Source organism: Chrysemys picta, chromosome 4 (assembly GCF_011386835.1).
Source record: "Chrysemys picta bellii isolate R12L10 chromosome 4, ASM1138683v2, whole genome shotgun sequence".
In the NCBI taxonomy this organism is placed as follows: Eukaryota; Metazoa; Chordata; order Testudines; family Emydidae; genus Chrysemys; species Chrysemys picta.
Window position 1 is genome coordinate 127,427,630 of NC_088794.1, and position 21,409 is coordinate 127,449,038.

General features: G+C 44.1%; 1 protein-coding gene across 10 annotated transcripts in view; it reads right to left on the reverse strand.

Annotated features, from left to right (window-relative positions):
- LOC101931719 (alpha-1-antitrypsin-like) overlaps nucleotides 1–21,409 on the reverse strand; it is a 191,957-nt gene that overhangs the window by 12,570 nt on the left and 157,978 nt on the right. For 9 of the 10 annotated variants that reach the window (XM_065593537.1, XM_005307501.4, XM_065593535.1 and 6 more), the window contains one exon: nucleotides 1,665–2,328. In XM_065593537.1, coding sequence (XP_065449609.1) covers nucleotides 1,665–2,328 — 664 coding nt within the window. Of the gene's footprint in view, nucleotides 1–1,664; nucleotides 2,329–4,369; nucleotides 4,491–21,409 lie in introns of those variants that run through there. The other variant, XM_005307498.4, reaches the window with a different exon arrangement.

Genomic DNA, 21,409 nt, shown 5'->3' on the forward strand with positions numbered 1-21,409 from the left:
AATATATAACTAAACTATTGTTGTATGTAAAGTAAATAAAGTTTTTAAAATGTTTAAGAAGCTTAATTTAAAATTAAATTAAAATGCAGAGCCCCCAGGACCTGGGCAGTGTGAATGCCACTGAAAACCAGCTCGTGTGCCGCCTTCGGCACGCGTGCCATAGATTGCCTACCCCTGATCTAAACCATCCAAGACAAATGGCTATCCAGCCTCCTTTTGAAAATCTGCAGTGAAGAAACTTCCACACCCTTCCAAGGCAGTCTGTTCCATTGTCCGACTGTTCTACAGTTAGGAAATTTTTCCTGAGATTTAATCTAAATCTGCTAAACAGTACTTTGAATCCATTGCCTCTTGTCCTGCCCTCTGTGGCAAGACAGAACAACTTTATTCCATCTTTTTTATGGCAGCCTTTCAAGTGAATCAATTGAACTAGATTCAAACTAGTTTTACCACTCTACAGCTAATCCTTCAAAGATTTACACAAATGCATAGATGTAATTGAAAAACAAAGGGGAAATGTTTTTTTTGAGGAGTGGGTTGACATTTGAAAAACTTTGACCAGCTCAATAGCTGGTTACAAACCAAAAACTTCACTGACATTTTTCATTTTTTTAAATTAATTTCAAAATTTAGAAGTCAAGACAACTTGTGTGAGTAAAGAGACTCACATGGGCAAACACTGGCACAACTGGGGGCCCTGGTCAGGTTTCAGAATTTGATAAAAGGTGTAATCAGTTATCTTAGGCTTGGTCTACACTAACCCCCCAAATCGAACTAAGGTACGCAACTTCAGCTACGTGAATAACGTAGCTGAAGTTCGAAGTACCTTAGTTCGATCTTACCTCTGTCCACACGCGGCAGGCAGGCTCCCCCGTCGACTCCGCGGTACTCCTCTCGCCGAGCTGGAGTACCGCAGTCGACGGCAAGCACTTCCGGGTTCGACTTATCGCGTCCAGACAAGACGCGATAAGTCGAACCCAGAAGTTCGATTGCCAGCCGCCGAACTAGCGGCTGGGTATAGACGTACCCTTAGTTACAAAGAGGTGGGCTTTAAGGAGAAGCAGAAGTTCTGTTATATACCTGCCTTTGTGCTGTTTGCTGTTGCTGGGACAGAGTAAAGAATTTTCCACTCAATAAGTTGTTTAGGTATCTTACAGCATTTTGCAAACTGCACTCTAAACCTGCTTATCAGAAATTTTCATAGCATTTGTCAAGGGTGCCAATTCAGGAAAGCACTTAAGCAATGAGTCCTACTGACTTCAGTGGGTTCTATGTATATGATTAAGTGTTTTGTTAAACAGGGATTCGCTCCTGAATTTGGTACCTGCGTGAATGTATATTTTACGTACCCTTTCATCGGAAAAAAAAATAATTTTTTTACTATTTTTTTTTATCAGCTCTGGCTTTGATCAGAAAATGGGGGGTGGGGGAATCACCAAAATTTTGTTAAAAAAACAGGCAACACTTTCAATCAGAAAATTATTTTCAATGAAAATGTGTTGACCAGCTCTATTCATAATTAATACTGTGAATAAAAGGCCAATTGTGAAGCAGGTTGTGATTCCCCCTCCAAAAATAGTACTCCAAAGGGAGTGGTGAAGCCTAGAGTTGGCACAAGGATAGCCAAATGACCTGAGGCGAGATGTCCTATGATTTTGTCTTACCTTTAAGGTAAATATAACTAAGAAGAAGAATTTCAGTAACTGGATCCAGATTATTGAGTAGGTTGATAATTTTCCCATGTGTTTTTTTCTCTATGTAATTATTGATCTTCTGCTGAGTTGGTCTGACATTCTTGAAGTTTTCTGGGAAAGCTTCTCCACTGTAAAAGTTTTTTAGATCATTTAAAAATTGCTGCTGCAGTTTCAGCTGGTCTTTCACAAACAGGACATTCCCCATATCCAGCTGGAAGTTAGCATTCTGGTGGTTTAGTGATTGCATGAGCTGACAGAAACCTTCATGTATCTCTCTTTGCTGGATCTCATTTGGTTTAAAGTGGAACACTCTAAGAATCTGTTGCAGTGTCTCTGATTTAGCACCCAGGGTCAGCATTGCAAAGGCAGTGGAGATGCTTATGGGAGAAAAGATCACATTCCTGTTGTTTCTCTGAGAAGAAGCCTCCTTATAAAAATAAAATGCAAACTGACAAATGCTTCTCCCTACTTTATGACCCAGCATATTTTCGTTTGCTGGACCTACTTGGTTTCTGTTTCCACCGTGGTAATTTTCAGGACTGTTGTTGCTAGAATTCTGTTGGCAAGGTATATCAGCATGAATCCCAGCAATCAAAAAACACAGGTAAAAGATTGACTTCATTTTTCTAAGATTCTGTAAGAAAAAAAACATATTTGGTCTACAAATCTTAATAATTTTCAACATATGCTCACCAACAGGAAGGAATTGTTTAAGAACCTGAAAATACTATGGAGGAGGCATGGAAGCAGTGACCACAGGCTATTTGAATTCAATACAGTGACAAAATGGTTCCGAGTACTAGCAATAATATATTTCAAGGAAACAAATTTTGGTTGTGAATTTTGAATTGTGAAAGAAGAAATGTTAAAATCCGTGAATGTGGAAGAACACTGAAGTATCTTAAAAGATGCCATAATTAAGGTGCAGTAGACTAGAATTCATTTGAAATCAGTCATTCCCCATTTGTTTGCATTTTTCAATGAGGGACCGAGGGTTAAAAGAAATTTGGTGTGCAACAGAAAGGGGGAGGGAGTCAAAGAATATTCAGTTAAATTTTGCAGGTGAAGGTAAGGCAGAAAGAAAGCAGTATTAATGTTAGCAAAAGGGGAACAAAGAATGCCTTTGTTCAATCTCAAGTGTGTTGAGGGAAAATACATACACCAGAGAGAAAATAGATCCACTAATGTATGAGGAATGGGTGAAAAATTATTATGGTTCCATAATGGGTGAACAAGTTTTTTAAAAAATCTGTAATTAACAGCAGAAAAAAAATTGCTCTGGGCAGTTAATACCTATTAAAACCTTAGTGAATATACTGTAGCAATTGGTAAAACACAAATAGGTAAGGGAATACACAGAAAATGTGTATATGTACATATCAACAAGCCCAGGTGATAAGCATACCAAAGTGTTAGGGGAATTGTTAATGAATGTACCAAACCAATGACAATTATTTTTGAAAAATCATGGAGAACTGAGGAGATCCTAGAGATCATAAAAAAGGGAGGAAAGTGTGATGCTGATAATGGGGGTGATGATGCTGAACTGGAAAAATCTTGAGAAATTACAAATAGTGGAACTCTGAATAAACAGAACCAATGGAAAAGGACAGTAGCAACCAAAACAACAGGAGAGGGTTTTCCAAAGTGGGTGGGAACTGTCAGTGTCAATGTACCTGTGGTAACAGCATCTTTAAATACTGAAATGACATAATTGGGCACAAACTGTGCTAGTATTTGGTGTCTGGGTTTTGGTCAACAGACCAAATAAAAAGTAAATAACAGTCTTGCTTATATATAAACACAATATGCCCAGTAGCCACTCCATCCAGGGGATATGTTTTTAAAATAAAATACCCTGAATAAACAAACATAGTGTCTGGGATTTTCAAAGGGAGTTAGTTATGTGTCCAATATTGACGTTCAATGGGAACTGGGCACCTCTCTTTGACTTAATTTGATTGCCTCCATCAATTCTCACCTTGCCCATGGCATTTTCCTCCACCATATTCCATCAAAGCCCCAGTTCTCCAAAATCCAGCCAGCTCAGAATGCTAGGAAGTACACCTATAGCAAACCCACCATGACTCCCCTGTCTTGTCAGCAACACATTTAAATTTGTCCTAATTGATCTTACAGCATTTCAGGCTTACTCCAGCTTCTCTCTCTCAGTCTGCTTTTCCAGACTCTGCCTCCAGGCACTTCCTCTAATGCTGGTGCAAGAACCTTCTCTACCCAGCTCTGCAATCTCCAGAAGCCTTTGAGTAATCCTCTGCCTCATCAGCTCTCTCCCCCTCTCTCGAAGTCTCACGTTAAATCATAGCTTTTCCTATTTACATCAGCCTCCCTTTTCTCTCTCCCTCTGCCTTGGACTTGCGGCATAACACTTTAATGTATTCACTATGCAATCTCTTTATGCCACATGTGACATTTGGTACCATGACTCTTGTATTATTTAACTACTTAAAACATTTGGAGATACAGTTTATCTGAAAGGAGCTATTCCATACAAAGAGGTTCTGTAGCGCAGATTTTTTTTTTAAAAAGGTTGAGATGGAACAAAAGCAACCAGCGTGTGGATGGAATAATTCCACAACTGATTATCCATGAACCAACCTGCATGTAGCACAGGGAACATGGATTATAATTCTCCAAGGGAAAAAAACATTACTTACAGTGCAATCAACAGAGTCTTGTGTTCTCCAGGTCCGCACTGCTCCTTGCTCTGTTGTTTATGCTGCTGAACATACAGCAAGGCACCCGCTAGTAAATTCTAATTACATCAGCTAAGGGCTATGACTCAGAACTCAATTTCAGAGATGAGGCAGAGCAAGCAGTGGTGAAACTAGTTTTACTGGACACCTAATTTTGTTGAATATGCTTGTCCCACATGTGACTGTTTATATTACTCAAGATTGTCTAACTCTCCTTGATGTTTTGAACTGGTTTCCCTCAAACCACTTAAATATTTACATCAACCACCCATCCTAACCTCAATTGTTGAAATCTCCCATCTCTGTTTAAACAAAAGGAGCCATCAAAAATAACAGGTTATATCCAATACCTTGAATGAGGTTTGTAACAACTCTTTAAGTGCTTCAACCAATATGCCATAAGGATAATGTTTGCTCTATTTAATCTACAGGGACAATTCGAAGTTGTGTGGGTTCACTGTACATTGGGCATGATCTTGCTCCAGTTGATGTCAATGGCAAAACTCTGATTTGGTTCTAGTTGGAGCAGGGCTTAAACCATTTAGCAAGATCCTCGGTCCTGCCAAGGCATTGGTACAAAGCAGCCATAAACCCAGCATAAAGAGCCACTTGAAGATACCTTCCCCCCCCCCCGGAATGGAGAACTCCTCTGATAGCGCTGGGTTGGTATAGGGGTTCCATACCACATAGGGGGCAGGTAGCCAGATGAAAGGGGACATGGCTGGGATGACGCTGCATTCAGCTGGTTCCCAGTTATAAGAATGGTCCTCAGGGACCATGGGAATCTAGGTGCCAAACAGAACAGCCTTTAGAAAAGGTTTGGAATTGGAAAAGGTTCAGAAAAGGGCAACAAAAATGATTAGGGGTATGGAATGGCTGCCATATGAGGAGAGATTAATAAGACTGGGATTTTTCAGCTTGGAAAAAAGACGACTAAGGGGGCGATATGATAGAGGTCTATAAAACCATGACTGGTGTGGAGAAAGTAAAAAAGGAAGTGTTATTTTCTCCTTCTCATAACACAAGAACTAGGGTTCACCAAATGAAATTAATAGGCAGCAGGTTTAAAACAAACAAAAGGAAGTATTTTTTCACACAACGCACAGTCACCCTGTGGAATTCCTTGCCAGAGGATGTTGTGAAGGCCAAGACTATAACAGGGTTCAAAAAAGAACTAAATAAATTCATGGAGGACAGGTCCATCAATGGCTATTAGCCAGGATGGACAGGGATGGTGTCCCTAGCCTCTGTTAACCAGAAGCTGGGAATGGGCGACAAGCAGGGGTGAAAGTAATCTCTTCAGGGAAGGGACCATTTCTGACTATGCATATACACAAAGCATAGTACAATGGGGCTCTGATCCCAGCTGGGGCCACTAGGTACGTCGGTGGTACAAATAATTAATAATAATAATCAGATAACATTTTCTAAGGACTATATAAACACTAGGTTAAGGCCTGACCTGTGAAAAGCCAGGCATCTTCAACACCCACTGAATTGGAGGTGACTGGATCAATGAGAGTTGAGGGTGATTAGCACCACACAGCAGGTACTCAGTGCCTTGCAGAATTAACCCCTTAAAGGGAAATATAAATGGCTTTTTAAACCAAGGACTGAGAAATAGAAAGCTTTCTTGGATACAAAGCTGATTCATATGTGATTAATCTAAATCCCACAAGGGCACAGTATATTCACCTGGAACAGCATTTATGGTTTTATTTTCAGTGCTTCTTATTTTGTGTAAATGTCACCAATCTCACTCAGAACTGGCTTTTAAAATTGGGCTATAGATTTCCTTGTACCGAGATGGATTTCTGATGAAGGAATGTAAACCAAATTAAATATAGACGCCATGAATGACAATGTGATGGCAGTGAGTAAGCTATATTTAAACCCACTTTGACCACACCTCAAAGTGTGCGCAGGAGGAAAGCTGCTACATTCAGTACATTGTGTAAACACACGCACCCAGAGAAGAAAAGAAAATCAATGCTATTTATACTGATATGCTGGGAATGAGAATTTCCTGACTCTAACATATCAGCTTTGGAAGTCTGTATCTGAGTTTCAGATGGGATAATCTCCAGAATCCAACGACCAGGGACAGGGGATAAGGAAATAAGAAACACACTCATATACCATCGTGATACTAAAATCTAGAGAGATGATAGCTAGGAACACTGATTCACAGGGAATCTGACCATTTCATTCAATTTTTGAGACCTGATATTCCAAGACTATGCTAGTATGTGCCAGAGATGTGCTGCTAATAGCATAACAAGGTGCTCCCACTGAGCCCTTGTCTACACTTGGGAAATTGCTGAAAGTTCCCACTGTATCTAACATAGGTGCAACCCCACTAGTGCTAGCAGCAATAGTAGCTCTAGTGTAGATGGACCACCAACTGCCACCAGTGTTGTGTTGATTATATCTGCTTTGAGAAGGGTTCCAAGAGAACTGTCTACACTAGAGCGGACTCCCCACTTTGATATACTCGGTGGCACTGAACAAGTGTTAGCAATAGTGGGGAATTTTGACAAAATTTCCTGTATAGATGGCACCAAAAAGGTTCCACCTTAGCCTGTGCTAAACCCAATACATTAGATATGTTTGTGATTTCAGAGGAGTCTCTTAATCTGGAGATTGAGGAGTCTCTTAATTTCTTGTCCCATTGAAACCTAAGCACTTCCTCACAACCATAATTAAAGAGGGAGGCAACAAGATTTGACAAGCAAACTTATACCAAGCTGCACGTGGCCGGAGCGGTGTATACTTTCTCTTGGAAAAATATACTGAGTCTCTTGATAGTAAAGTAGAGCATTTGGCTTCTGTAATTTGCAAGGTGTGTGCGCATGCTAGTTGATGCACTCGGATGCATTATAATGTAACATTTTGTTCTTCAGAAGTAACTCCATGAGCCTCAGGGATGTCAAATTTGTCAGAGATGCTATAGAAGTAGTTAGAGATAGGTAAGGGCGAGCTGAAGCAGAGGCAGAAAATGGCTCCCGTCTTCCCTCCAGTTTGGTTGTGGAATTTTAACAGCAGCCTCCACCAGCAAATCACTGGCAACTCTATGGCACAACACGAATCTCCACAATGGGGGATTTAATACTAAATACCCTGACATGCCAGACCACCATTGATGCTTTCCTTTGTTTCTTTCTTATCTATTTCCTCCCTTAGCACTCACCCTCTTTTCCTACAGGAACCCATTTCCAAAATATACATATTTAAAATACTTCTTGTTGTGCGCAACTTGCCAGGATAGCTTCCACTCTCAAATTACATAGTCTTATATTGCAAGAAACTATAGAGTTATTGAAAGCATCATTATCCCCATATTACAGATGGGAAAACTGATGCACGGGGAGGTTAAATGGATCCTGGCTCTCAATCCTGTACTCGTTGCACCGGACCACATTCTTTGCCCCAAATGATTCAGATCAATTTGTTTCACAAAAGGTTTTTGGCAGCAACTTTCCAAAGTACTTCAGACATAGCACAGTGTGCACTTACTCCAACACAGAGACAGAAGGAGGTATAGGAATGGCATTAACCATGAGAAAGTTGCTCAGCTTAGGGCATTCCATGGAGGCAAGGCTGCATACGACTGGCATGCAGAAGTACTGGTTCCTCAAGAAAATGACCTCTGTACTCCTCATTTCAGAGCCATTGCTCTGGACACACCTAGTCTCCACCCACAGCATGTCCACATATAGACCCTGCAGGTACCAGCTCATGATTTCTCTGTTGGCCATTCATCTGCTGAGTATGTGTATGAGCAGCTCACTGGGTGAGCACATTCCCTTCTCTGGCACTTATGAGGTTTCAGACCGAGATAAAATCTGGTGCAAATTTTGCTTTCAGTTACACCTCCCCATACACACCCACACTCCACGCCACTGATTCCAATGCATGGGGGTAGCTCAGACCTGAATTTGGCACCAAATATTTCCAAGTGCCATAATGAGAGAAGCACGAGTCTCAGAGAAAGAAAACAAAAACATCCAACAGCTTTGTTTCTCTCGGGCTTAACAAGACCAAAACCTGCCCTATGCACCTCTCTCTTGTATCCCACGCACCAGCCAGCCATTATACATATTTTTTTTAAAGTTTCCTAACAGAGGGCTGTGGCATGAAAGAGAATAAAAATGCAATAGTTGCTCAACAGCTGTAAGATGAAAGGATCCTTTGCAGAAGCAGCTGCTAAAACAGGTGGAGTTTTGGGGAGTGGGGGTGGGGCGGAATACAAATCATCCACATTCTTGAGGGTTTTGCTGGTGGCTGCTGTTCTGAATCCCATCCTAGGGTCTCATCTAAAGTCCACTGAAGCCAATGGGAACCTTTTTTGTTGACTTCAAAGGGTTTTCTTCGAATCATACCCCTATTGGGGTATGCACAGCTTCCTGTCAGTCCACATAGCAAACTGTAAATTCACCAACAGCTCATGCAAGCGCAAAGCCCCGTGATCACAGATCAAATTCGGTCTCATATGTCCATGGCTGCTGTTTGTTGCAAACTTGGTAGGCATTGCCTGCGAATTCCTATGAGATTGCAGTATCCTATTCTGGTTATTGTGGAGCGGGGACCTGATCCAAAGCCCTTTGAAGTCAATAGAGAAACTTCCATCTTTAATTACTTTGTCTTGGATTTTCAATGGGAGTTAGGTGCCGAACTCCCTTAGGCTCCTTTCAAAATCCCAGTCTTATTTTACAGTTTTGCCCACTGGGATGGTTTCCCTGAGTTACACATTTCTATTTTGTGTGGGTTCCAGGGAGACAGCAGTCAGACTGCCATACACCAATGCAAACAATATGAAGCATACAAATGGCAGTCAGTATCTCTTGCTTTTGTTTTGAGATCAGTTCAGCTTTTGTTGGCTCCTCCTTCGCACATAATAGGATAGTGTGGTTCCATCTTCCACTTGAAATCATGATTAATGCACATTTCTAACTTCATTAAGGGGGTAAAATGCCATATTCCACTCCTGTCTCCTGCCCATTCTAAAGCGTTTAGACTCAGGATTTGGAAGGCTAAGTGGGGTTTCCTTTCTAGATCTTCTAAATATACCATTCCAGTTTTTGCACTTTCCTAAAAGAAAAACGGTGGCTACCAAAACACCCATTCTGGGGACAGAAGCAGCATTGTCAGCAGTCCCTTAAACTTAACTTTCCCATGCCTCAGCTCAAGGGAGCAAACTTTGAGAAGACGACTTGGGGTTATATTTTCAAAAGTGTCTAAGACCAAGTCTACACTACAGGGACTACAGCATGATAGCTATGGCTCTGTAGCTATGCCAGTATACCCCATAGTATAAATGCAGTCTACAGCAATGAAAGGGGCTTTTCCACCACAGTAGGAACTCCACCTCCCTGAGTGATGGTAGGTAGGTTCATGGAAGCATCGCTCCATCAACCAAGCTGCATTTATATCGGGGATTGCATTGGCATAGCTAAGGTTCTCAGGGTTGTGGATTTTTCACACCCCTCAATACCATAGCTAGGTTTTAAATGTGGATCAGGCCTAAGTGACTTAGGAGTCTAAGTTTCAAAAGAGAATTCGTTTTCAAAAGTGAGGTAGACACTCAGGGGGGCAGGTTTTAAAGGTATCTAGGAACCTATAGATGCAGATAGGTGCCTAGTGAGATTTTCAAAAGTGCATAAGCAGGTTAGGCGTCTAATCTGCTTAGGCACTTTTGAAGATCCCACTAGCACCTAGATTCACAAGCGGGACTTAGGCATTACAACAATGAATATTGAAACACCTAACTTTTTGGGCATGCTGGCACCTACTAGAATTCACAGCCCAAAGTTAGGTGCCCAAGCATAGGTGCCTAAGAACGGCATTCACAGAAGCCAACATGCTGTGTGTGGGAAGTTGCCCAAGCTAGCCAATAGGAAATGCTGAGGAGAGAGTGTCCTATCCCTCAAAGTGAAAAAGGAACCTAACTCTGGGTCACATGGAGATGTCATCTCCGCTCACAGCAATGAAGCCTCTTCCGGAGTTAGGCACCTATGCCAGGTCAGATGTTGCTTGAGAAAAAGCAAGGAAGAGATGGTGCCAGTGTCAGGTTGCCAACCCTCCAGGATTGTCCTGGAGTCTCCATGAATTAAATATTATGTCATGTGATTAAACCTCCAGGAATACCTCCAACCAAAATTGGCAATCCTATGCCAACGGCACGGGTAGTGGTGTTCCCCTCCACCCCATAATAAGTGCTGAGAGCCCTAATTCTGCATGTGAGAGACCTAGGTTCAAATGTCCACTCTACCTGACACCTTGACAGTATTAAACTGTTTTGTTACAATACAAACAGGAGACACTGTGATCTAGACAAGATGTCTCAATCAGTACTAAGTAGCAGCTGCTTAATTATTTTAAAAATAAAATGTCAATGATTATATTATGTCATATTGCAACATGTTAATAATAGTGCATATTGAAGTACAGAGTACTATGCACTACTACTAGCCGACATGTCATGAAATAAAACTAAAAGAATAAAAATATCATAAAAATAAAACCCCATAAAATAAAATTTGAAACAGAATCAGATGCTATTCCATTCCAACAGCATAGTAGGCACTTATACATGGGCTTAGCAGAATCTAACAGTAGTTAGAGATAGGTAAGGGCGAGCTGAAGCAGAGGCAGAAAATGGCTCCCGTCTTCCCTCCAGTTTGGTTGTGGAATTTTAACAGCAGCCTCCACCAGCAAATCACTGGCAACTCTATGGCGCAACATGAATCTCCACAATGGGGGATTTAATACTAAATACCCTGACATGCCAGACCACCATTGATGCTTTCCTTTGTTTCTTTCTTATCTATTTCCTCCCTTAGCACTCACCCTCTTTTCCTACAGGAACCCATTTCCAAAATATACATATTTAAAATACTTCTTGTTGTGTGCAACTTGCCAGGATAGCTTCCACTCTCAAATTACAAAGTCTTATATTGCAAGAAACTATAGAGAATTATTGTGCTATGGGATATTCTGATGTGGGGCTCCCTCACTCTCTCCTGTATATCTCCAAAAAGATATACTGGCATTAGAAAAGGTTCAGAGAAGAGCAACTAAAATGATTAGGGGTTTGGAACGGGTCCCATATGAGGAGAGATTAAAGAGGCTAGGACTTTTCAGCTTGGAAAAGAGGAGACTAAGGGGGGATATGGTAGAGGTATATAAAATCATGAGTGATGTGGAGAAAGTAGATAAGGAAAAGTTATTTACTTATTCCCATAATGCAAGAAATAGGGGCCACAAAATGAAATTAATGGGCAGCAGTTTTAAAAAAAATAAAAGGAAGTTCTTCTTCACACAGCACACAGTCAACTTGTGGAACTCCTTGCCTGAGGAGGCTGTGAAGGCTAGGACTATAACAGCATTTAAAAGAGAACTGGATAAATTTATGGAGGTTAAGTCCATTAATGGCTATTAGCCAGGATGAGTAAGGAATGGTGTCCCTAGCCTCTGTTTGTCAGAGGGCGGAGATGGAGATGGGCAGGACAGAGACCACTTGATCATTACCTGTTAGGTTCACTCCCTCTGGGGCACTTGGCATTGGCCACTGTCGGCAGACAGGATACTGAGCTAAATGGACCTTTGGTCTGACCCAGTACGGCCGTTTTTATGTTCTTATGTTCTTGTTTAAAAAAATCATCTAATATAATACGTTGTCTGTAAAGACAGGAAAAACATCTTAATTGTCATACTGTGTTTTAGAGGTACAACTCCCTTTAAATAATGTAATGATTTAAGTATAGCTTCATATACCTGGTCTTTCTTTCTTACATGCACACAGCACAGATCTGTGTCTGTGACTTGTTAGTAAATAGCTATTTACATCTTAATGAAAAATCAACTCACAATAATATCTTACTAAAACAAATCTTTCCCCAAAATAATGCTGGCAGATATTTTGTCCCGCGCTCAAGTTTCACAACAAATATTTTTTGCTTTAGACAGAATATTGGGTAATAATAATAAGTAAGCAAGCACCTCCTGTTTATATGCAGGAATTTGTTATTGCATGTTGCTTAGAAACCTGTAGTGAATCAACTAGTTTTAAAGAGCACGGGGAAATTGTAAACCTAGATATTTGATTTAGACACACAAACAGGACACTTATGGACACTTATGGACACAATCTGTGTTTGTCTCTCCAGACACCACTATATTTGAAGAATATGAAGCAGTTTGAAGAAGTTGCCCTTAAACTACTTGTTAATCTTCGGTACCACCCAAGGAAGCATGAACAATGACAATCATCAAAATATGCTATGAATCAAAATATATCACAAATCAACCATTAACCAAAAAGCATCACATTCAGTTACAAGGCTGTAAAAATAATTATATCTGTAAATTGTCATGTCACAGAGATGTGAAGCAAAACAGTCATATGCCAGATCACTGTAAACAACAACAGACTAGCAAGCATTATATGGCCAGTGATCACGGTGGTTAACAGGTTAAGGTAGGTGATCACAGATCCCTAAGCACACAGCTGGCACACATACCACGAAGCAGTTGGCAGGTGTGGTATAAGGAGTGTGTTTATGCCACAGAATTAGCAGGTTTGCACAGATCTTCATTATGAAGGAAAATCATAGCCAAGGAAGATTGAAAAGAGATCAAAACACAGGATACAGCCTGCAAATGGGAAATGTGTGCAAGAGAAGCATATATCTACCTCAAAGTGGAAGCTTTCTAGGAAAATAAAACAACGTGAGAAGCAACATCTGTAACAGATACCACCTGACATAAATCCCTACATGCAGCGTGTTGGCATTATTATGTGGTAACATACAAGCACAGAACTCTGCCTCTGTAGTCAGAGAGTAGGTGTACACTGGAAAAAAAAAAAAAAAAAAAAAAAAAAGGTGTGTTCTTAACTTGGGTTAGCTACCGGGGTCAAAATAGCAGTCAAGATAGGACAACTCAGCTTTTAACTTGGTTAGAAGCAAGAGTTGAAGACTATAGGACAACCTGAGGTTGAACTTGAACAGCTAACTCCAGTTAAAAGCCGAGTTGCTGTGTCTTCAATGCTATTTTAACCCTAGCTAAAAACATGCCTTTTTTGCAGTGTAGATATACCTTAAGAGGGTGCATACGTACCTAAAGAAATCTCTGGTCTTATAAGCATGTATTCATTGCTTTCTGTTATTTGGTGGCCTGGCCACACTATCCACAGCCTCAGCCTTCTCCTCACAGACCTGAAAATCCAGGCAGACAGATGGGAAGGTGGTAACCTGCTGCATTATTATGCAGTACCCTTACACACGACACATGGCATACCTTTTGGCGCTCCACTCCTGTGTAGATACTGAACCCTATTTTCAGCATGCCCAAATCCTTCACACTCCTCAGACATTTTATAAACCTCACTGTATGAAGTTTAAGCTGAAAAAGCTGTGGAACCTTATGCAATCTGAAGAGGTATGTTAGCAATGGGAGTTATTGCCTAGGATATAAGATGCATAGCATTAGGAGCAACGGATGTGTGCAGATATGCTAAACACATATGGTACAAGAACCAAATCAAACTTGTATAAAGATATAAAGGGAGATTGCTGATACCACTATTGTTAGATGGGATACTCGAGCACTTGAAGGCAGCAACTATTTCCAGATGCATGAACATCATTTTGAGACAGGCACACCTGTTCTGATTGTATGAAACAGAGCCGCTAGCAAAGGTGATCATTGTGATTCCCTACAAAAAGCATACATGATTGTCAGGCAAACATAGGTCTGAATGCAGGTGGAAGAAGTGGGCATAAGTTCATGAGACATGACACAGGTCCATATGCCACTCTGTAACAGACCACGACATGGACTTTGTTTCCTTCTGTCTGCTCCTCTCTCCATCCTATCATTTTGCCAATGACTCTGTTGATTCCCATTTCCACATTGTTCTCCATGCTGCCTGTATATATGGCACACAAGTCAACATCATCTCCTCAGTTATATACTTTCTAAGGACTTATTTTTTCCACACTGATACAAGAAATGAGCTAATTTACAAATATGGAGAAAGGGGAGCCACCAAGAAATGCACAAGCCGAAACTTGCTTAACATGTGTTCTTATTACAGTTTTATTTATTTGTATTACTGTAGTGCCTTGGTAGGAGCCCTAGTCATAGACCAGGAGCCCATTGTGATAGGCACTGTACTGACATAGAACTCCCATGTGGAGTCTTTCCATTCCTTCTGGTCTTTGTTACTCTGACTCATTGTGGCATGTCGAAAATGAGCTTGCAAGATCATAGCGGCATGGACTACCTCTTTACATTTGTTTTGTAAACTGTTTCACGTGCTTTGGGGCACTACATAGATAATAAAAAGAAATCGTCATTATAATAATTAAATAATAAATAAACATCAAAAGGTGGTCCAGGAACAATTTGTGCAGGATAATGCTACTCAGCATTTATGTAGTAATTTACATCTTCAAACCACTGTGCAGATGTTAGCTAATTAATTAAAGGTGAATGACAGCGCCATGTGGAGGCATAATTGGCTGAGCACAGAGTGCGCCTGACCACAATGGAGCCTCTAATTTAGTCAGTGCACTCAAACAATTCTATGAAGATAACAACTGTACCATCAGAGTGCTAATGTTAACTGGTGCATAATGTTTAGATCCTCCTGATCACAAGTATGTAAATAAGAAATGTAGCAGTTGCACAGAAGGAACTTGTAGCTTCACTCAAAAAAAAGGCAATATCCAAATATTGCATGTAGAAATAGTGTCAGTCTCATGAGCAATGGAGGCATAGCTCAGTTGGATCAGCATCTCACAAACCTAAGAGGGATATACAGAGGGATTTAGAACAGCTACCATTCATTATGCAAGTAGAACAGCTTTGCACTCATTAAAGAATGATTCCTCATTCCAGACACTCACTGAGTATGTCCCTCACATGAAGATTTACAGAAAATAGATGCATGGTGCATTGTTTACACTATATTAGATATAACCCTGTGACTGCCATGTACGCCATGGAAATGCTGTCCTTTCCTATATCTTCTCTCTAGAGCAGCTAAGGGCTGAGTAACCACGTGTGTTCAGCTGATTGGTCCAGTCACATTTGGGGAAATCAGCTACTGTATGTCCACAAATGATTGCTTTGGTGCATTTGGTTGGGTTACATCAGTGAGGAAAGCAATTAAATCATCCCTTTGGAGCACCATGACTTCAGAAACTCTAGACACATGACACAAATGAGTGGATTGTCAACTGCCAGAAGCTGCCTGCTATCTATGCCATCAGCTGGAATGATTCGAGCATTCCAAACATGCTTAGGGAGCCCTACATCTCCTACAAACAAGGAATGTTGCAAGGGTGATAAACAGAAGAATGTTGATGGGACAGCAGGTCACATACATAAATTATTTCCCATTGGCGCAAATGATACAGTGATATTCTATACATTCTGAATCAGACATGCCTTATTCACAGAGCCATGGAAAATATTCACTCACACATTCACCCATTCATATGCCTTTTCTCTCTCTCTCTCTCTCTCACACACACACACACACACACACACACTCTTCAGTAAGGCACTACACGACAGAATGGAGTCAACAACCCGTACCTTTTTCTGAGTTAAACAAAACTGAGACCTTTCAAAAATGTTCATGCGAAAACTGTGAATGTGAGGCCCTGGAATAGCCAGGACATCCACCTAGCATGTGGGAGACCCAGCTCAAGTCCCTGCTCTGAATTAGGCAGAGCAAGGGCAGAGGTGAAAGTAAGCCGTTATGGGCCGGTAAGGAGGATGGGTAAGAAAAGGTGCAGTAGCTACTGGCAAGAAAATGGAGCATTCTCTCCCTCTCTTACTCCTCCTCCTGGCTCCAGCAATATTGAGGGTCCGGGGGCCCGGCTCTATGAATGTTCGGGGCCGGGTCTCCCCCCTGGCCCCACCTGCTGCCCCCCCTGCACCTTCCCTGAGTGTGGGCTGGCCCCTCTTTGCTGCCCCTGTGCATCTCCCTTCCATGTCTCTCCCCTGAAGCTCCATGCTGCCTGCCTGCATTAACTGCCACCTCAGGGTCCTAGTGCCCCCCCACACTAATGCCAGGGCAGGCTGCCCTTCCCCCTCCGACCCTTTCATTTTCCGGTGGGACCCTCCACCAGTACAGCCGCCCCCCCGCCCACAGTCACCGCTCTTGCCCCACTCTGGGCAAGGGGCAGCCCCATCCCCCACCCCCTGGAGCCCAATGCCCTTTAAATTGCCGCCAGAGCCCCCGCTGACAGAGCCCTGGGGTAGCGGCGGCAGGGCTTGGGTGGCGATTTAAAGGGCCCAGGGCTCCTGCCACCGCTACCGCCCCGGGCCCGTTAAATCGCCGCAGGAGCCCCACTGCCGCTACCCCAGGGCTACGGGAACAATTTAAAGGGCCCGGGCCCTTTAAATAGCCCCCGGAGCCTGCCAGAGCCCTGGGGTAGCGGTGGCAGGGCTCTGGTGGCTATTGAAAGGGTTCGGGGCTCCCGCTGCCTCTACCACCCCAGGCCCTTTAAATAGCCACCAGAGACCTGCCACCCCCAGGGCTCCAGCAGCAGGGCTCCAGAGACGATTTAAAGGGCCCTGGAGGGTAGCGGCAGCTGGAGCCCCGGGCCCTTTAAATCGCCCCCAAACCCCAGGGCTCCCAGACACCTCTGCAGCTGGGAGCTCAGGGGTGATTTAAAGGGCTTGGGGCTCCCAGCTGCTGCTACCACAGCCCTAGCCCCGGGCCCTTTAAATCCTGATTTAAAGGGCCTAGGGATTTAAAGGCCTCGCCTCTTCTGGCAGAGGCCACGCCTCTTCTGGCGGAGGCCACGCCCCTCCTCAGGGCTCCGGAGTACTGGCAAGTCCTTTAAATTACTTTCACCCCTGAGCAAGGGCTTGGACTTGGGTCTTCCCCCAGGCTCTAGAGCACCGTTTCTCAAATGTGGCCACATGTGGCCACCAGGGGGTTTCCCTACAGCCATCACAGCTTCCTGAGTGGTGATGGGGGGCAGCAAAGCGTCAGCCCCGCTCCCTCCCTGTTGCTCCTGGATGCACCACTCTGCATGTCTCTGGAGACAGGTGGGGCACAACACTGAAGGAGCAAGGTGAGTTCTCTAATGGGGGAGGGGAAGAACAGAAAGCTTAGTGGGGCTCGGACTTGGTTGGGTTGCAGGGACTTAGGGAGCCTGGCTGCAGACTAGGGCTCCAGCCATGGGGGTTCAGACTCCAACCCCGGCCACGAGGCAGCGGGCTCCAATCCCTGGCTCCAGCCATGGGGGTTCAGACTCCAACCCCGGCCACGAGGCAGCGGGCTTCAATCCCTGGCTCTGGCCGTGTGGTGCTGACCCCCAATCCCGCCGGCAGCTGCTGGCCAGAGCCAGGGATTGGAGCCCATTGCCACATGGCCAGGGGTTGGAGTGTGCTCTGACCCCCAGCCCCGGTCACTGACCCCTAGCGCCGGCCCCAGGAGCCAACCCTGAGCTCCAGCAGCTGCCGGCCCTGGGTGCAGATCCATGGCAAAGGCCTGGGGCTCTAGCGGGTGCTGGTTCTGGATGCTGATCCCTAGCCCTGGCTGTGCAGCAGCAGGCGCAGACCCCAAGCACCAGCCCCAAATCCCGGACCTGAGAAATGTTTGATGAATCAACATTTTCTGACAGCAAAACATCCTGCTGAAAAATTCTCTTCCTGTCCAGTTCTCCTTTCAACCTACTCCATCCTGCCATAACAATCCTAGGTATGTTATTCACAGGCAAATGTAATGAGCCGCAGCAGTCATGATGAAATGCCTGTAAACCAGTGGTGGGCAACCTGCAGCCGCACGTGGCCCGTCAGGGTAACCCGCTGGTGGGCCGCGAGACAGTTTGTTTACATTGCCTGTCTGCAGGCACAGCTGCCTGCAGCTCCCAGTGGCTGGGGTTCTCTGTTCCCAGCCAATGGGAGCCACCAAGGCACTGGGACCACTCCCTTCTTTTGCACTCTGGGTGCAAACTGAGAGTGAAGTTTTGCAGGCACAAAATGCCCTCACAAAAGAGAGGCCAAGCCTCTCTTTTGAACATATGGCCTTAATTTTCTGACCTGTACCAACACTCAGAATTGCCTCTACAGAGGCAAGCATGGGGTATCATGGTGATAGGAATGAACAGATAAACCTCGCCTATAGACTGGTATATGCTATTTGTCATGCAGCGTCTGAAACACTGTGCTGTGCAATTTTTTACTGACAAGCTCCACAATACGCTTCAACAGACAATCAGTATGACCTGACAGTGCTTGCAACTCCCAGCCTCCCTGGTGCGGATATTGTCATCACAAGTCATGAAGCAAGCCTGGTCTCGTGATGAGACATATTCCTGTCATAAGTGAGGCATCATACAGCTATCAGCACAAGCAATCGCTGGCATCACCAGCTGACAATCATCTTTAGCACACACTTAGCATACAACCACTACCAGTGCCAACCGTCAGATCAGTACTATAACCATGTCTCGTAGCTAGAGCAGTGAGTCCTACAGAAAAATGAGATGACCAGCCACCAACAAGGTCATAGAGTGACTAGATGGGGCTTAGTCCCTCAACTCCATCTCTGGCAGTGCCACGGCCAGGAAAGAGGTGGAGCAATGCAGTGGGAGGATCCCATTCCCACCTGCATCGTAGATTCCCCGCAGGTGGAGCTAAATTCCTCAAACCCAGTAAGGGGTGCTAGCTCCTGAGCCGTGCTTCCCAGGAATGGAAAGGGGGAATCCTGAAGTGACTGGGGGAGAAGGGGAGTCCCAGAGGTGTGGAATCCTGAGGTGACTGGAGGGGGAGCCCTGGGGTGATCAGGGGGAAGGAGAGTCCCAGGGAAAGGGGGGAACAATGAGGTGATTGGGGAGGAGGGGAGATTGCTGAGGGGATTGGGAGGGAAGGAGATTCCTGGGGGAAGAGGGGAATCCCGGTGACTGTAAGGGGAAGGGTAGTCCCAGGGGAGGAGGGAACCAAAGCACCAGCAGAGTTGCTAGGCCATGGAGTTACTATTGGGCCTGTAAAATGTGTGCCCATCGTAAAGACGCATTTCAGAACTGGATGCCGTGCTGGTACACTGAGGTGTTCTTTACTGTTTAGTGCAGTGCCATCAGCACAGCAAGATCTGCAGCAGCAGCAGGATGTTGCTAATGATGTCGACCTCATAGACCGGGATGAGGCCACAGCTACCATGAGATGAGACCCTGATAACCACCTGCAGCATAGGCACTCGCGTATTAAGGGGATGAGTGGAACATAGATTAGATAATCTTGAGTGGTGATATGGAGGCTTCCTCTAATCATTTGACATCATATGAAGGGGAGCTATCAACTACGGCAGCCTAATGAATTGACTGGTCAAAGACTATGTATGCCATCAACAAGAGCACACTGTTAAGAATACTGTGCATTGAAATGCATGGAGCAGCCTCTATGTGGGATCACTGTAGAGCTCAGACCATAACATGACTGTACAGACACTGCAGAGCTTGGTCACAGACATAGTGGGTACACCTACACAGCATTTTGGAGCCCGTGGGAGCGAGCGTCCCAGCCCGGGTTGACAGACTTGGACTAGCGGAGCTCAGGCTAGCACTCAAAAAATAGCTGTGTAGACAGTGCTTTGAAGCCTTGGGCTGGAGCTCGGACTCTGAAGCCTAGGAAGCGGGGCTCGCTCCCATGGGCTACAAAATGCCATGTAGACATATGCAGTAAGGCCACCACTAAATGCAACACTGGGGTATTAACTATATGGTGTGAATGGGCCAATGAGCTACACCATACCTGAGGATCCCTTGCTTACTACCCAGAGCTTGCTAAGCCCATGTATAATGCCTGCTATGCTGTTGGAATGGAATAGCATCTGGTACTACCACCAGCCAGGTACACATCTACTACTTCAATCAACATAGGCAATCAGAGCTTTTCTCTCAGTTAACATTATTCAATATTTATATTCCTTATGTTGCTGTAATGGCCTGCTGCGTGCTGTTCACAGTGATGGTTTCTGTCCTAGGTGTATACCTGCCCTCCCACATTTCACAATAAATCTCAATACACATCCAACCCCATATTGTCATATGTGCTTGTTTGCCATGAGTGGAACTCTTGTCATTTGCTCTTTGCTGTACATATCTTCTATAACCATATTTCTTCCAGTGCTCTTTGTTAGCTCTTAGTTAGCTGTCACCAACTGTATGGCCACTATCTGGACTATGTATTATAGACCCTTACTTATTGCCTTCTATAAACCCTTCATTTTCATTTGGCTTAGATGCTGCTTGCAGGCATCCTGCTTGATTGGAACTTGTGGGTGACGCAGTGCTGTGGGTTTTAATGCCTTCTCTTTTCACCCCTCCTTTAGGTGTGGTCTCACCTGTAGTTATCTACCATGACTTATAATATATCTCACAGCCCTAACATAGCTCTTTCACTAACCACTTACACAGGTCTCTGCTCAGACCCTATGCCACCAGCACTCCCAGCTATCTCCGTGACACCACTGATTTCCTGAGAAAACTACAATGCATTGGTGATCTCCCAGAAAACACCATCCTAGCCACCATGGGTGTGGAGGCTCTCTACACAAACATCCCACACACAGATGGAATACAAGCTGTCAGGAACAGTATCCCTGATGATGACACAGCACAACTTGTTGCTGAGCTCTGTGACGTTATCCTCATGCACAATTATTTCAAATTTGGTGACAATATATACCTCCAGACCAGTGGCACTGCCATGGGCATCTGCATGGCCCCCAAAATGCCAACATTTTTATGGCTGACCTTGAACAATGTTTTGTCAGCTCTCGTCCACTCACGCCCCTTCTCTACCTACGCTACATTGATGACATCTTCATCATCTGGACCCATGGGAAGGAGACTCTAGAAGAATTCCACCACGATTTCAACAGCTTCCACCCCACCATCAACCTCAGCCTGGACCAATCTACACGGGAGGTCCACTTCCTAGACACCACAGCACAAATAAGTGATGGTCACA